We start from the raw sequence: 17,822 nt of genomic DNA on the forward strand, positions 1-17,822 counted from the left end.
GATCACTTGTAAATTATTGTAACAATCAAAGTAAATTATTCTAATGGAGTCATGTAGATATTGTAATAAAGTTTACATGACAAGTGAAAAGTTCAAGATAATCTCACAAAAATATTCTTGTCACACATTCTAAATGTGTTGCAAATTTCCAATAAAATAGAATAAAACTAACATAATGAAGCAATAAGTAGAATAAAATAAACATATAGTATTATGTTTCATTTGAATGAATGACTCTTTTGAGCCTACTTTGTAATTCAAAAATCATTAAAGCAAACTTCTCTTGCAAATAAAATATTTGAACTAGTTTTTGCAAATGATTATCCGAAATCATGTAACACCTAATGTTTAGTCAAATTCTTACTTCAATGCCCCAAATCTTGCAAATCAACTCCAACTTCACGAGGAGATATTCCTTTTAAAGTAGATTAAACCTCCCAAATTTGATAGAAAGGGTAAAGATGTGATGGAGTCAAAGATATAGATAGAATATACAAAAGATTACTTTGTGGTAGTTAAGACTAGAATTGCCAAAATGGAGAAATGATAGCAAGTGAAAGTTTATAAAAGAGGCATAACTTTGGTGAAAGCAATGGTATAGGAACATTAGTACCTTTGAGGCCAATGTTACTTGAAAAAAGATAAAAAAGCCCATAAGATGACACTACTTGCTTGATATATATAAGCCCATTGGAATAAATGACTTTTTCAACCTCAAACAATAGTATTTGTCCCTAGAAGTGTAATATTCATGCTTGTCATGATTATTGTCTATGCAATGAAGTGACCCACATGATACACTTGTCCAAGTAAAACCTGTGGCAAAAAACTCTAACAAGAAGCCTAACCTCCAATATTATTAGGGGAAAAACAATCAATACAATGAGGGAAATCCCTTTCTCAAGAGCCAATCAAATTAGCAAATTGGCCAAAAGAAAAAGAGATGAGTAAATATTACAAACACTCACAAAATTCAACAAAAGTAATGACAACCTTGGGGATGCTGCAATTGTCACAAGACAGGCCATTTGAAGGCTCAGTGCCCAAAGCTAAATAATGGCAATGGATAAAGATATAATTAGATTGCAAAGATAGAATTAAAAATAGAGATGCATTTGGTCAACACAAAGGTTGTGTTGCTACAATCCAAAACTATGTTGACAAATAAGAAGAGAAGGGCCTATCTTAGAAGCAATGTAGAAATGAACTTGAAATGATACTTTCAATCTTAGATGCTTGATATTACAACAATATAGTTGGCCTCAAATCATATACATTACCAAGATATCTAGATGCTTAGGTATATTTAGAATGCATTGCAAAAATAATGGGCACTAGCTTATTGGTCTTAGAACGTAACAACAATAACCCCATGTTCTCTCTAGATAAAAACATCTTGATACAAGCAAAGAGGATGTAATGCGCCTATTCATAAGCCTATTTTACTTAATGAATGTTGGATAGTCACCCAATGACATTAAAATAATGACTTTTTCAACCTCAAACAATAGAAATTGTCCATAGAAGTATACTACTCATGCTTTGTTACAATTATTGTCTATGCAATGAAGTGACCCACATGATGCACTTGTTGAAGCAAAGACCCTAATAGAAAACTCTAAGAATTCCAACATCTAGTACTATCAAGGGAAAAACAATCAATACAATTAGTAGAAACCCTTTGTCAAGAGAAGCCAATCAAATTAGCAAATTGGCCAAAACGAAGAGACAAGTAACCCTTGCAAACACTTCGACAAAATTCAATAAAAATAACCACCGAAGATATTACAATTGTGACAAGATAGGCCATTTCAAGGCACAATGCCCAAAGCTAAATAATAACAATGGGCAAAGACAATTACATTGCAAAGATACTATAAAAAATGGAGACGCATTTGGTCAACACAAAGGTCGTATTGCTACAATCCAAAGTTACGTTGATGAATAATAACAAAACGATCTATCTTTGAAGCAATGCAAAAATGATCTTGAAATGATACCTTCAAATCTAAGATCCTTGATATTACAATAATACATTCTGCCTTGGATCATTTACATTATCATGATATCTAGATGCTTAGATGTATTTAGTATGCATAACAAACATAATGGGTCCTAACTCACAAGTCTTAGAACCTAATAACAATAATCCCATATTTTCTCTAGATAAGGATATCTCGATGCCTCTAAGCATATTTTACTAAATGAAACCAACTTATTTTAAAACTCACCTAGAAAAAACAAAGAGTAATGTTGGATAGCCACCCAATCACTTATGCATCACCACCCAAATCCCATGGAACACATGCTTAAATGGTAGACTATTATTGAGTCTACCTTGTAAGGAAAGTGATTAGGTTGATCCAAAAGGATCCAGTTGGGTTACTTTTAATTCAACTTTGATCTCCTAAATAGTATTTGATATACCCAAGGCATTTCTTAGATTGCTAATTATCCTAACACATTTAGCATGCACATATATAACTAGCTTTCTTAATTAGCCCTAAGCACTAGTTCATTTCGCATATTTAGTATACATACACGAAAACAATAGCAAACAATTTCAAAATAATGCTTTAGCAAAGTAAATATAGAGGTCATCAATCTATAGTTATATCTTAATCCTCAATTGGTCACAAAACTAGTTATAGGGGAAAACCTCCTTATACCGAGTTAAAATCTACCTTGGATAGAGTGCCTGATACCATGTAAAAATTACTATAGATTGGAACTATTGGTAACAATCTCCATTTATCCTTTGCCTAGTATGGGGATCTTTTGGATCTTTTCTAGGCTCCCAAGTCATCGTTTCTATCCTAGATTCGGTGAAAGTTTGCCTAGAGTTCTACAAGTTATTACAAATCTCCAATAATCAATTACATATTGTAAAGAGACCTCTTGTTAACTGGGCCGATCCAAGCACTAAGACAACATTCCTCTAGGTGGAAGACCTAGCTTGGTTGCCAAGCAAACTTTGAATTTCATTTCCTAGACATTGCAAATAACTAATTGAACATTGATTTTTGAAAATGGCCCCACATTGATGCATTTCCATAGCATCATTGTCATATGCTTCAATTCTTATGCTAGATTGGGGCTTTGTTACGTCCCACCTTATTAGAAATGCTTTTACATTTGACTCCACATCTTGAATTCATGGTCACTTTGGTCAAATTAGAGGCTTATTATTGTGGTAGTTGGCTGCTATGATATCAACAAGGTTTTTTTATCACTGTGACTACTTCATGGCCACAGGTTCGCATGACTTTGATCACTTTATGCAATGGTGCAAGACACTCTTAGTGTTCAAGGGCTTCAACAAACTTCCTTTTCTTGCAAGTTATCTTTTTAGTTGTGCACATGACTTTTGGGTTTTGGATAAATGACATGGAGTTCAACCACCTTTACTAGAAATGAAATGAAATAATTTTTTTGTCGTTTGCAAAAGGTCATATAAGACCATACGTTACAACCATTGCTAAAATGATACCACCGTTTGATAAATAAATAGTATGTGAAACGAATCCTAATTGCTGATTATAGAAGACCTAACTGGTACTATCATGAATGATGGAGGTATCCAACTATCCAGACACTATATGAAGATAAAAAATATATGAAGTGGACCCAAGAAGGTCACGAGGGTACATACCATCTCAAGAAATGTACATGGCTCCTGCTTCCATACAAGTGTTGGCAGCTTTGCATAACTTCCCAACATCCTCTGCTTGACAAACTCTCGACAGAGGAAGAGCTGCATGTTGCTAACAGGCTTGGCCAAGGTGATACCATCAAAGGCATAATCAATCTCCTCAACATTGAGTGCACAGAATGTACTCCAACCCTATAATGTTAACTTTCAAGCTGAATAACTTTGTACCACCCATTCAACAAATTTAATGGCCTGAAGTTTTCAATCTTGATCGAGATGCTTAATGCTCTGAGATTCCCATTGTTGAAATATGTGTTTTCCTATAGCAATCTTGAAGATTTTGTTCTAACTTTGGTGTTTAACTCAACCAAATCAAAGGTAACATTCAGTATAATGCACTGCCAGATTGATGGACCCAGATACGAATCAAGGATATACAGTACAATGGGAGCAATTATCTCTTAGATAATATTACTTACATATCTATGTATTGAACCTGAACATGTGTCCAAACCATGTGCTGGTGGAACTGATGAAGAAATGGCCACTATTAACTTCTGGTAAAAAGGTCTGCCTTCACAACATCCCCAGCTGCCATGAAAGGATAGTCAAGCTGTGGGTACAGACATTTGAACACTTGTAAGAGGGTTGCACACAGTTCACGTGTCCATCGACCTGGAGATATGCTATTCTGTTCAGTGCATCAGGCTTGATTCACCATACCCATCCTTGGGAGATCTCAACCTCTCACGGATTTTGGAGGAAGGGTCTTACCAGCTCTCTTTCAGTAGTGATATGCATTTTGCAATATAAACCTACCCTTGTTACTGAGGAACTTAAGGGTATTGCAAGAAAACTTTGACAGAGCAAATATGTTACGAGTCTCCACAGTGCTGATATCCTCCATAGGTCTTTTAGGAAGTACACTGAGCAATGTTTAAACTGTCTTTGTACAGGCATGATATCCGAGCAACCACCCTCAGATGACTATATATTTGTTTCTAGGATCAACCCAAGCAAAAATATGGCCAAGTTCTAATCAAACTTGAAACCATTCTAGGTCAAGGTGGGGTATGCCAAGCCCAAAATGCTTTTTAAAGCCTTTGAAGGTCTATCAAGAAACTGGTGTCCCTTAATTGCTGAGAAACAAATGAAGACAAATGGGTCAGCAAAGTTAATAATGATCACATACAGTCAGTAATGAATCTCACAAGCAAACCAAAAACAAAATTCTGTTTGCAAATAAGCTACAATTCACAAAGAACATATTTTCACCTCAGCTATGTGCAGTTACACATGTTTTCGTACACTTTTGTTTTTTTTTGCAAATAAAATGTGGCTGATTATATTACTCAAAAGACTGATTACAATGGAGTGCTCATGCTCAACAAACTAGCTGGGGCTAATGCAAAGTCACAAATACATCATGTATACAAGCCTCTCAAGGCAGTCTGGGGGGGATGGGGGGAAGAAGCCATGGAAAGGGGGGGGGGGGGGGGGGGGGGGGTGTATATCACCATCTCAGGCTGCTTGCCTGCATCACGAAAAACAGGTCTTGGCCACCCCAAGTGTGCATGAAATGACAACGGAGCTCCTGACGAGCCCTGGACTCGCCCTGCACCTGATCCCATCGGCTGCGGCGGGAGTGGATGAAGGAGGTCTAGAGCTATGCTAAGGTCACCTGTGCTGAAAGTCTCTCCACTGAAAGCCTCCTGACACCGCGCCTTCCAGATATGCCAGCCAATAAGACTCCCTATCATCTCCCATACCTCCGAGCGGTCTTCTGTGGGCTCTAGTACCTGGTGGATGAGTAGAGCCTCCAAACCGACCACTGCGCACATACAGAAGTTGACAGCTTTGGTTGACTGCCTGTCAGCAGAAAGCTCCCCATGAGATACATCCAAGGTTATGTGATATATAGCGAAGGATGGGGCATGCTCCTCTCCACACGAACTGCGCCTCCTCACACGACCAAAGGCAATGCTTTGGGGTTTCCAAAGGCTGCTGTATGCAATCCTTGCAACCTCCCTAATGCATCTGGGCAAGCCAACTTCTCACCGCCAAGCCTCCATGTGCCACAAGCCATAAGAAGTACGACACCCTCCTTGGTCTCTAGCTATCCCATAGGCGGCGCCGGAAGGCCCGTTAGAAAGGCTCCGTGATGCTGTGTTCTTCTAGATCCAAAGGCACCACTCCTTGAGCTCCATCCAGAAAACATAGGGGTCCAATCGCCATGTCTTTCCTTGAAGGTCCACCACCCAAATCCTCCTCTACGAAAGGGTAGCTATCCCCTTATCCTGCTGCCCTCTGTCAAGGGCCAGACGCCCCCCTCTCTTGGACGGTGAAGAAAGTCCCCTGCGGGGAGCCGCCCACTCTACTTGCCACCTGTAAGGGGATGCTTGTTGGTGAAAACCTAGCGGCCCATACCTCCTCGGGCTCTATCGGCTCTTGTATCGGGGGAGCAAGCCACTCCAGAGGTATTGCTGCGTCTATCTCCCTTCTCCTCAATTCCACTCCTCATTGGCAACCTGATACTTGCTGCAATACCTCCTCTTCCGCCATCTTGTATACTTCCCGCCATGTCCTGATGGTTCGAGCCAGGCCGGCCTCTCAACCAGCCCATTGGATGTGGGGGCGTTCGCCAATCTGTGCCCCTTCCCGATCTTTGACCTAGGGGTTCCATATCACCGGCTGACGGTCTATATCCTCCTGGCAACCTAGGGGGCTCTGAATTAGGGCCTTACGGAGGCCCTACCACATGCCGAGTAAGCTGCGTAGGTAAGGTGATCTGGGCTGATATGAAGATCCATCTCAAGGACGGCCTCCACTCACCGCCAAGCCTTGGTCTACAGTCCTGAAGAACCTCCTACAATAAGACCTTCTAGGTCTGCCCGCCTAGTGTGATACTCTGGGTCTATGATCCCAAGCCCTCCCTTTGACCAATGCCATATTATGGTCACCCACCCTACCTTGGCCTTGGAATCCTTGGAGCCATCTGATCCTGACCAAAGAAAGTTCCACACTAGGCAACGAAGTTGCAGTACGCAGGATAAGGAGAAGCACCAATACGAGGTGCTGTACCAGGCCGTCGCTAGGAGGACCCGGTTAACCACCAGGGCTCAGCCGGCTAGTGAGAGGCAAGCCGTGCTCCAGTAGGTCAGTTTTCTCCGAATAGAATCAAGGATAGGAAGAAACTACGGGGCAGAAGTGATGTCGAGTCCCACTTGGAACCCTAGGTACTAGACGGTTTGCCCTTTGCTTATCCATCTAAATCCTAGGTGGACGCCCCACTCCGTGCTAGAGTCCGGGTCTGTGAGAAAACCAACCGACTTTCGCCAATTGATTTTCGCTCCCGCTGCAAAACAGAACACGTCAAGATCCAGCCTCACTCTCTCCAGCATCAACTCATCGTCCTCTATATAGAGAGCTGTATCATCTGCATACTCTGAGTCTAACAACTCGGTCTTCTTTCTCACTGGAAGTCGGAGGCTGCGTAATTTGCTCACACGTGATCTAAGGAAGTGGGACATCGCCTCTGCAAAGGGTAGAAACAGGTATGGGGCCGGGGGCAGCCTTGTTGAACCGATCTCTCTAGTCGAAACTCCTCCCCTCGCCTTCCGCCTATGAGAACCCTGCTGGTGGCCGATTTGTAAAGTGTGGAGACCCTGCGAATCCAAATCTGGGGGAAACCCAACCTGATGATAGTGCCCTCTAGGAAATCCCAGTCCACCCTGTCATAAGCTTTCTCGAAATCCAAGAGTAGTACGGTCAGTCTCTGCGCACTCTGTCACCTCAAAGAAGGTGAATACATTGTCTAGGATGCTCCTATCCTGGACAAAGCTTGTCTGTGTGTCATGGATGATGTCTGGAAGCACGGGGCATAGTCGCCTACCAATCATCTTTGCCAGTGCCTTATAGGCCACTGACAATAAGGTGATCGGTCTCCATTGGGAAAGCTCCAACCAATCTCCCCCTTTGGGAAGAAGATTGATAAGGCATGCCGAAAGACTTCCTGGTATCTGTCCTGAAGTGGAAATCTCTTGGAAAGCCATTAGTAGGCGGTCCTTCACCAGTTCCCAGTAGGTAGTGAAAAAGGCCTTAGAGAGGCCATCCTCTCCTGAGCATTTCTACCCATCCTGTGTATGGAATGCCTCCTCTAGTTCCTTCTCTGTGAAGGGGGCTAGGAGGGAGTGTCCCATCTCCTCTCTGACGAGGGACGGAATGTGATCCCAGACCTGCTGTCTACATCTCTGTCCTCTAGCTGAAGTTGTCTCCTGTTGGAAAAGGTCCGTGTAATAGTCGGTGCCAATCTCCATCACCTCATCTGGGCTAGAACGAGTCCTCCCATATTGATCCTGAAGGATGTGAATCTGCTCTCTTGCAATGTGAGGCTGGTGCACCTAGAAGAACTCCCTGCACATTGTGTCCCCCTTCCGCGCCCAGAAGGCTGTTAAGGTGCAAAAAGAAAACTCCGAGCGCTTGTTCTCTAGGCCAGCCATGGTTGCTTGCGCGCGCACCTCCTGTGCATGGAGGGTGGGATCCCCTGGTGTGTCCTGCAATAATCTCTGCGTGGCTGCAAGGTCCCGCAAGAGTGCTCTCTCCTCCTCCCATCGGCTCTGCTGATTGGCTTGCATGGCTCCCTCTTAGCAGATTTTGCTGGACTCAGCTAGGACCTCTGCAACCTCCTTTGCAATCCGATCCCTCCTGCCCCACTCTCTAGTCTAAATCTGCTCTATCTTGTCACCTCCTCCCTCCTATAGATCGAGTTAGGGATCCGACAAGATCGTCTGTCTAGGGCGAATGCTGGGGGATCAAGTATCAGGACAACCGGGCAATGATCGCGGACAACGTGGTACCTTCCAACTGCTCAATCTGGCCTCCATGAGAGCCTCCCCACTCTCCCACATAAAAATCCAACCACTCCAGCAAGACTCCACCTAGCTGCTTGTATTCTCAAGAGAAGTCCAGTGATCTTTCCCTCTTGTGGAAGGCAAGGTCTCTCCAAGCATCGCGTGCTCCTACTGCCAGTAGCAAAACCTCCCATACCTCCTGCTCCTTCCAAACCATGCCTTGGTAGTTTCTACCTCTGCCCTGTTGGTCCTCCAAAGTCTCCAGGTTGTTGAAGTCTCCTCCAACGATCCAGAAGTCCATCCGTGATCTCCACCTTAAACCTGTTGCGTGCCCTAACCTCTGTAGAGGCATAGACATTGAGGACTCCAAGGAATGAGTCCCAAATATCCAGTCTGATCCATAGAACCCTCCCTGCCACTATCGTTCCGTGGTCTCGTACACAGGCGGTGAGATTCGGGCCAATAGAGGTGTATACATCTCCACTCCTGTCATGGGCACCTATGGCGTGCACCCAGTAAGTGTACGTGCTGCCCGGGAGTACCTTCCCAAGCCGCTGAGCCTGGGTGGGAGTGAGCTTGTGCTCCTGTAGAAGTAAGATGTCGATCCATCTGGCAAGGGCAGGCTGCAACTCTTGCCGAACAATCAACTTCTTGGAACCACGTGCCCCATTGTAGTGAAGACTATTCACATTTCAGGATGCAAGGTGTAGGCTCATGGGGAAACCTGTGACTGACCGAACAAGCATCTGTTTGGTGTTGGAGGCTGCTGATGAAGAGAAAGAACTATAGGACATACAAGTACGTTTTGCCGCCGGTCTATACGGCGAACTCTAATCTCCCATGGTGGCCCTCGGCTGGACCATAGGAGTGATAGATGCTCCAGGTGATACTATCAATGCATCTATCAACCAAGCTGAGAGTTGTGCCTCTATACACTGGTTGAAAAGGGCCGCCAGTGCCAGGGGCCACTCGATCACATCCTGCGGAGCTAACCACTGCGGAGGGGCTCGAAAAATAATGCTCAAGTTTGGGACCTCGGCACCAGCCCACCAGTTGATGTCCATTATCAATGCATCTATCAACCAAGCTGAGAGTTGTGACTCTATACACTGGTTGAAAAGGGCCGCCAGTGCCAGGGGCCACTCGATCACATCCCGCGGAGCTAACCACTGCGGAGGGGCTCGAAAAATAATGCTCAAGTTTGGGACCTCGGCACCAGCCCACCAGTTGATGTCCATCATGCAAGCAAGCCACTGCTCTGCAAATAGTGCTAATCCTTCTTCTCCCATCCACTGGGAGGTGTGGTCCGCCACCTAACTCTTCAGCTTCTCCTCTATTTGTGTCGATGTCCAATTCTCTGAGTGAGAGGACTGAAGGAAAAAAACATAGTTTGGTCCATCCGGTGGTGCTAGTAGATGGACCTTGCCCCTCCTTGATTTACAAACCACGAAGATTCCCACCTCAAGAGGTAGTGGAAACTCTCCACGCTCCGCAACTCTCAGGTAGAACCATGGGCCACTGTCTGCAGAAGAACTCCTGTGGCAGCAGCTGTGCATGTTTCGAGAAAGTGTGATGGGCGGTAGGGGTACATGAGCTGGTGGTTGTGTGGGAGGGAGAGCACTGTTGGCACGAGGAGGATGTAGGCGCGTGGCTCATCATCACCACCTGTGCGAGGAGGGGCGGTAGGTCTGGGGGGGGATCACCTGAATCGGGTGCGGATCTTGGGGGGGGATGCTCGATAGGGGAGGTGGTGGTGGGGAAGAGGGGGATCGAGGGATGGTCGGAGGTATGTATCAGATGTGGGGAGGGGCTGGTGGCCCTCACAGGGGGGGTTGTGGGCCACGGTTAGTGGGAGGGCAGGGGAAACGGAGGGGGAGGGATGTGGGGGCTGTGGGATCTCAGGTGAGGTGGTCTCTGGTGCAGGAGATGGATATGGGGGATTGCGGTCTTGTCGGGTGGGGCGGACAAGGGGGGATTACGGAGTACATTGCGGAGGGAGCGTTGCTTGCCCTCTTGCTCCTTGCTCACGAGGCTGGGTCTGAGGAGCTGTCTGCGGCCCCCCCTCCCGCCTCCCTCTCTATCTTCTCTGGACCCGTGTGAAGCCGTCAACGTCTACCTATGGGCCTGTCGACGGAACTGCCTTGGCCCCAAAACGCGTTCAATCTGCCGCATGATGCCCAAAGTTGTGGCACACATGCACTGCCCTGGTTGCCCAGTCACAATGACCTGTTGCCTAAAGGAGTGACCTCCAGCCTCAATCTCCAGGAACTTTAGTATGCTCTTTGTGTCTTTCACGGCCACTCGTACCTTTGGGACTCTTGCAGCTGTCATTGCATCCGCAAAGGAAGTAGGAAGAACTATGCCAAAGAGCCGTCCAAAGTCCTCCACTAACTGGCGGCACTCTACTGCTAGTCCCGAGAAAAGTAGGGTGACTGGGTGTCTGAGAAAACTGCTGTGAAGCGCAAATGACTCCACTGTGAAGCCGCTATACCAGGGAACATGTAGATGACCTCCTTCGTGGAGGCATAGGGCAAGCTCTCCACTAACTCACGGGCTACGTCCGTAGAGGTGAGTCGAGCCATGAAGATCCCTCGGCCCATGAGCACTGCCTCCCTGATCTGCGCTGTACCAATGCGCAGCGTGGAGTGGAGCCAATCCCATAGTTGGGCCCTCCATGGGGAGTGTCCAACAACTTGACCAAAGATCATTGTTTCTTTCAGCTCTAACTTTGTGGCCCAGATGTTCAAGAGCTGTTTCTCAGAAAGGATGATGTGCAAGGTGTTTGACTAGGGGGACACTCGTAGAATGCACTGGCATCTGACCAGAGGTTTCCATTGCACGTCCCTACTGAGAACGTGCCAGTCACACTGCTGAACTGCAGCGCGGGGGGGGGGGGGGGGGGGGGGGGGGGGGGGGGGTGGGGGGGTGGTAGGCCTGGAGCGATAAATAGAAACCGCAAGCTGGGGGAAGACAGCGCGTGGGCAGGGGGGTGCAGCGCGAAGGGGTTGTTGATGGGGGGAACCACAGGGCGGGGGGCGTGAAGCAGCGCTAGGGGGGGCAGCTCGGAGGCGCTAGTGTTTGGTGGGGAGGAGAGGTGCAATGCGACGCGGAAGGGACAGGCGGGCGAAACGGGTGGGTTGCGGGGGGCGGGGTGGCTGGTCAACGTTGACCGGCAGGAGAGGCGGGGCAGGTAGTGGGGCGCACATGGGGCAGGACAGCGGTGACGGGCAACGAGCTCCTCTCAAAAAAAAAGGAACATCCCTTTAGTTCTGTTTTCGTACACTTCTAGGGGACATTCTTACACTTTTAAGGGACATTGTAAATAGAAATGTCAATGCCATGAATACGAGTTCTTTCCAATCTGAATATGCAAGGTCCCATTTTCTTAATTGTTATCGAAAAAATATAGATTTTTTCAATGCTTGGATTGTGACCAGTTTTTGCATAATAATAATGAGGAATTCATACTATCCTGCTTATTAAATAGTAATGATTGCAGTTTCAACGAAAGTATAGATTGATTTCACATCGGCTTACCAGAAAGAAAGTTCTTGAATTCCTTTATAAAATCTTCGGACCTCATAGACGAGGGAAAAATCCCGCACATGCGTGCAACACAAACCTCTAGAAACACGGTCTTTTCCATTATGCTGAACAACACACAGCATATTTGTTTAGCCTCTTCCTCGATAGGTCTGTTTAGTCCTTGTGAGCAAACTTCTGAGATAATAGACATTGCTTGATCCTGTACGTATACAAAAATCATAACCATCAATTATTCTGAGATTGAACATTGCAATGCTTGTAGAGGTATGAAAATAGCAGAATGTTAGCAAAAACTAGAAATTCAAGACCCAGGAACTCATAAAATTAAATAATGATGCTTGATGGACATAGAAATGAGAGGCACCTGCAAGCCATAAAGAATTTCAGGTGCTGCAAACTCTGGAAGAATATGTAAGCTTGATAAACCTCCTTCACATAGAGATTTGACTGTATGCTGTGCTTGTTTGCACAAAAATTCCAACATTAGAAGGGCTACCTTGTAAACATCAGAAGCAACTGCATCTGAGTACTTTGTTGCAGTCATATGGTCTATCTCAGTTCTGTCACTAGCCATACAAGGAGGAAGTAGTTGATTGGGCTTTTGGCTGCTGGTATTTGGAGTGGTATTCCTGAGAAAGGAAGCACCCCTAGCTGTGATAGCAAACCAGCCACAAAAGCATCTTATTGAAGATGGCATATTGTGACTGTTTATTTCTTCACTTGTAGTTGGAGGACACAGTAGCTGATTCCCAATTACATTGTTTACATTCCGCAGGAGGCCTTCTCTTGCAATATAAGCTAGAAGATGAATGCACTTCTGACAGAAATCCATCTCTGTTTTTCCAACAACATGAAACCACTGTGCATTATGGCGTCTCAGTTCAATTAGTAAGTGAAGGACTTGCTGTGTTCTTTGCAGGGCTATAATGGAGGTCTGCGGATGTAGTAGTTTGGCTCTTTTGTTTCCTTCCATATCAAAAGAAAAGCTTGGCGATTGCAGAGTCTGTAGCAGCTGCTCCTTTTGTGACTCAAAAAAAATAAATGCATTCTCAATTGTTGGCCCATCATTATGACACACTGTCCGTGCAGAAGCTGCAATGATTGCCACACACAGGCTCCACAGCTCGTTTCGCTTTGCCCTCTTCCTTGACACATGAAATGGGCCTTCCATCAAAAGTTCCTCCTTCAGCTGTTCTGAGAACAGTAAGATGTGTGACAATAATGAAGCCACATCAAGAATCTTCACACCACCTTTGACATGCAAAAGAGAGAGAAAAAAGCTCAGAAGCTGATAGGATGTATCCATGTCTTCTGTCATCCTCAGTAATGATAAAGAAAACTCAATCCGAAAATGTGTCTGCAAGACTGGAAGCCACGCTTGGGGTGATAGGAAATGCCTGATGAGAAGTGTCATAGCTGCTGTGGCAAGTTTAGCATAGGCCTTAATTTCAACAAATGAGCACAGTACTGGAAGAAATTCCATATTAATTAGTGAATCTTCATTGCTCCATTGGTTGAGATTAGATTTGTGCTCAGATAACCGAAGCCTGTGATTGTCTAGCTGCATTACCTCTAAGCATAATAGGTAAGCACCAAGGAGGCTTCCTATCAACAATTTTGGGGCAAGAATAATGGTAGACAATGAACCCAAAATTGATTGCAAAGATTGAATTACTGTCCTTATGACTTTTGCAGAAGTTTCTTCAGTGTGTATGTTTGGCTGGTTATCTGCCCCACAGCTACAAAACCATTCAACCAACAGTAGAAGAAGACGTGACTGTGCAGCAATAAATTTGAGTATGTATTCAGCAGAATCCTGATCAGGAGTTAACAACTGTACTGAGATATCAAGTGCCATGCAAAGCTCCTGAATACAAGAACCTGCCCACATGCCCTTCAGTGATGCCAGTTCTCCATCCTATCCATGACACAAAATAGCTTAGAAGCTTAGAAACTGCACATAAAACCCAGATGCCAAATTGCCAAAGAGACCAAAATGCAGGCATACCGGTTGCTTCTTGTCGTCTGAAATGCTGAGCAGATTGTGCAAAGACTCCAAAGCAGAAATCTGTGCAAAAGTGAGGCAAGATATCCCATTTGCATGCTGCAAAGCATCAAGAGTACTTTCTGCTGCTATGTAAACAATGGATGTAGGTAAAGGACACCATTCCAATCCTAGATGCTGCCGCAAAGATGTGGTGTCATAGATATAATGATCAATATGCTCAATTGGAAGTTCTTGAACTTTTGTTTTCTTCCGTTGATGAAGTAATGGAATTAAGCTAAAGCTACCTACAAAATCTACCAAATTCTTAAAACATCCACCCGGAATTTGCCTGCCTGCCTCTAGCTCTCCTTGTAAATGAAAGTAGAGATCATTCAGGATCAGTGCTTGCAAGTCCTTGCCAGATCTACAATAGAACCAGTAAATACTATCATACTCTTGAAAGGTTTTGAAAAATCATGGATGTATATACTAGTAGAAGTCATACACATGCTCTCGCAACACACCTATGCCATTTTGTGTCCATGGATCTATGTAATACAGATGGTCATGCAGAAGTGCATATATATAAACCAAAAGCTTACCCATAGCCATGATATAAATATGTGCTCAGTATTTCTTGAAAGGAGGAATGGTTCAGAACCTGCCAAAGCTAGCAAAACTTAGTTACATGCAAAAAATATTGAAACCTAACACCATTTCCAAAACTTGGAAACATGTTTCATGATAGATCCCTTTTTTTTTTGTTTTGTGTTGGGGGGGGGGGTTCTTTTTTTAAATGTGTTGGTTTTTGGCTGACAGGCAATGTGTTTTAGTTCTCAGCTTTCAATTCCAGCCTTAAAAGAATACTTTTATTGCACATTGTAACTGATCATTAGTGATGTGGCTGCTCCACAGTTAGAGATTAATTGCACGACTTTGATCACTACTCATATGTGATGTTGTAGGTTATTGTCACCATTCTCAACAAGTTTTCTCTTTTGTGGTTTCACACTATCAACTTTAATTGGGTATCGTTTTTGCTAGTGGTGAATATGGCTTTCCCGTGCCGGCTTGACAGCCTCTTGTACATTTGATTGTTCTGTATTTCAGCAAACCTCCACAAGAGAGAGAGACAGGAGATTTGGCAGCCAGCTCTGAGAGAGGCCACAACAGCAGGATAGCACAGGTCATGCTTGCATCTAGCACTCAGAGGGGTCATGCCTGCATCATCACGACAACACAGCAGGACAAGTGCAGGCTGTCTTTTGTTTCCTGCAAACAGGTGCAGACTATGAACCCTAAACAGGCATGTAGCAAACAGACGTAGCCCAAACAAGTCTTCTGAAGGTATGCACAGACCTGGCAGATCGTGATACAACCTGGGGGCAGAAGCAAGCCATGACCTAGGGGCAAACGGCCTGGGAGCAGAAGTAGTCACGACTGCTGGTGACAGTCATGTGCAATCTGTGTAGCTGAGAAGTAGCCAGGCAGACCTGTGTTCAGACCTGCGTGATGTCTTGCTGATAGATGTGCACCACATACATAGAAGGGCGGCGCTCTCCATCCTGTGAAGTGTCAGCTCCTGGAGTTAGTGTTTTTCTGTGTGGCTGTGTTCTCCCCCTCAGGCCTCCTGCACAGGCTCCCTTCTGCCCTTCATGAACAGCCACCATGGGCTTGATGCAGTAAAGCTTGGCCAGAAGATTCAATGATCATTTAATTTGTCATTGTGGACTATATATCTTGGCTTTAGTACTCCACATGAATTATGAATGAAAGATTAATTTTTGAAATTAATTTTAAATTTTTAATGCTGTTCCTGTTCCCACGTCCCCGTTCCCTAGGTTTGGCATCCCCATCACCATTTCCCATTTCCGTTCCCCGTTTCATGTTTCTATGACTGCAAATGCTCTAGTCCTTATAGTACCACACACATCAGAGTGTTTGAGTTGCAAGTTCCGGACAGCATGCATTGCATTGTCCTTGAGAGTAAATCTGTGCATTTTCCCAAGAATAGAACCCTCACAAGCATAGGGAGGTGGAGTATCCAAAGTAGACAAAGCATCAACCATTTGATATCTCTAAAGAGTCATGAGACTGGCAAAGCTCATGTGACCATAGCAAGCATGCCAAAGCTCCACATTCTGCATAGTGGGTGTAAGAGTGTTTACTCCTGAAGCATTATAAGAACTCTCCTCTGTGTCCAGAAAAATAGACCCTTAAACATGGTACCTAACAATTGAAGAGCATAGTCCATCCCTCTGTCTCTGACAATACATTTATTAAGAAGCATGAAATCTGAATCATTTGCAAAGCAATGTTCAATAGTGAACCATTGCCACATACATCATAGTTGTTATTATTAGCACATGTAACACACTTCCCTGTAGGGGCTGAATGCAAAGATGTGAATAAACACTTCGATGAAGTGATGTGCCGAGATGCCCCACTGTCAAAATACTAGGTCTGATGTGTTTTAACAACACTAAATGCACTATCAACCATGGATGTGTCATAATTGCATATCCAAAATGCATAGTTCTCCTCTATAAAATTGGATGTAGTATCCCTATCCAAAGACCTAGTGGCCGATGTCTCCTGGACGGCCAAACCAAAGTCCTTTCTCTTCTCCTCCGCCAACCTCTTACAACATTCATCAATTCCATGTCCTTGTTTCTTATAGTCGTGGCATTTCCCCTTCTTCTTTGTCTTCTCTTTGTCTTGAGCAGCTTGTTTGATTGCTGTCCCTAATCAGCCTTTTGCTGCTAGCTTCATTATGAGCTGCAAACATGTATTCAAAGACATCCCAAGCTCCTTTGAAGGTCCTACATGACCGTATATGAGGTGTAATCGCTCTCTTAACTGCAAGGAAATCAGTGACAAAGCCTATGCATCTTTCGAGTCCCATCTTTTCCGATTTGCTATAGCACGAGGAGAAGTAGCAGTAGAAGCAACTAACTGTACTCAAGCACCATGCTTAGGTGTTTGAGGTGCAAGCTCACTTGCTCTTGATAATCACCTATGACATAATCCCACATATCCTTTGAAACGCGTAGATTGTGCTCCATAAAACTCCATAGAGGATAGTTGGTGCCATCTAGCTTCTCCTCCTAAGTAAGGACTCCCGAAATGTTGCTTTGATCTCGGGTTTTGTGATTTGACATTAATGCGATTTATGCACAAACTAAACACCAATGGAGTACCAAAATCCCAAGATGGAATACTAAAGCAAGTGCAAAACTATCAAAATTATCTCTCTTCTTGAGAAATGTGCCCAAGTTGCATAAACAACACCAAAACTGAAATTTACAACAATTCAATGTCATACAACTGCATATGCCTCAATATGCGTGCCCAACATTAATGTAGCAACTTCAAGGTTGTCATACCCGATGGCGTCCAATTAGTACCGTCCGATACTAGTACAATACTAATCCGGCTAATAAATATTGCACCTACGTCCGCTGACAAATTTTTAACATATATTTCAAAGTCTATACTTAAGGTTTGGACTTAAAACATATATTTAGAGACTTTACTCAAAACTAAGTGCAAAAGAGAGTAGAAACAAAACTTAACTTTGAAGACTCAAGAGTATAGTATGAAACAGTAAACCAACAACTTTATTATGAGCCAAATGGCAATCTCATACAAAAAATATCATTTTGGACATCGGAGCTAGAAGCATCCTCACCAGTACTTGAGGAGTCATTTCCCTCAATAAAATCACCTTCGCTAAGTACCACTCAGGCTCTCTAAGCTTTACACAGAAGGTAGTGATAGGTGTATC

General features: G+C 44.4%; 1 protein-coding gene across 4 annotated transcripts in view; it reads right to left on the minus strand.

Moving 5' to 3' along the window:
- Positions 1-3,408: 3,408 nt before the first annotated feature.
- The window catches only part of LOC148025178 (nucleoporin (DUF3414)), a 210,872-nt gene continuing 196,458 nt past the window's right edge, over positions 3,409-17,822 (minus strand). For 3 of the 4 annotated variants that reach the window (XM_087694951.1, XM_087694950.1, XM_087694949.1), the window contains exons 29-33: positions 14,638-14,696; positions 14,057-14,459; positions 12,413-13,966; positions 12,040-12,247; positions 3,409-4,791 (exon numbers count right to left, since the gene is read on the minus strand). In XM_087694951.1, the coding sequence (XP_087551077.1) occupies positions 4,709-4,791; positions 12,040-12,247; positions 12,413-13,966; positions 14,057-14,459; positions 14,638-14,696 (2,307 nt within the window). In that variant the 3' untranslated portion in view covers positions 3,409-4,708. The remainder of the gene's footprint in view (positions 4,792-12,039; positions 12,248-12,412; positions 13,967-14,056; positions 14,460-14,637; positions 14,697-17,822) is intronic. The other variant, XM_087694952.1, reaches the window with a different exon arrangement.

This window comes from Lygodium microphyllum, chromosome 15 (assembly GCF_053477565.2).
Source record: "Lygodium microphyllum isolate KBCC chromosome 15, Lygodium_microphyllum_v1.1.10, whole genome shotgun sequence".
NCBI lineage: Eukaryota > Viridiplantae > Streptophyta > Polypodiopsida > Schizaeales > Lygodiaceae > Lygodium > Lygodium microphyllum.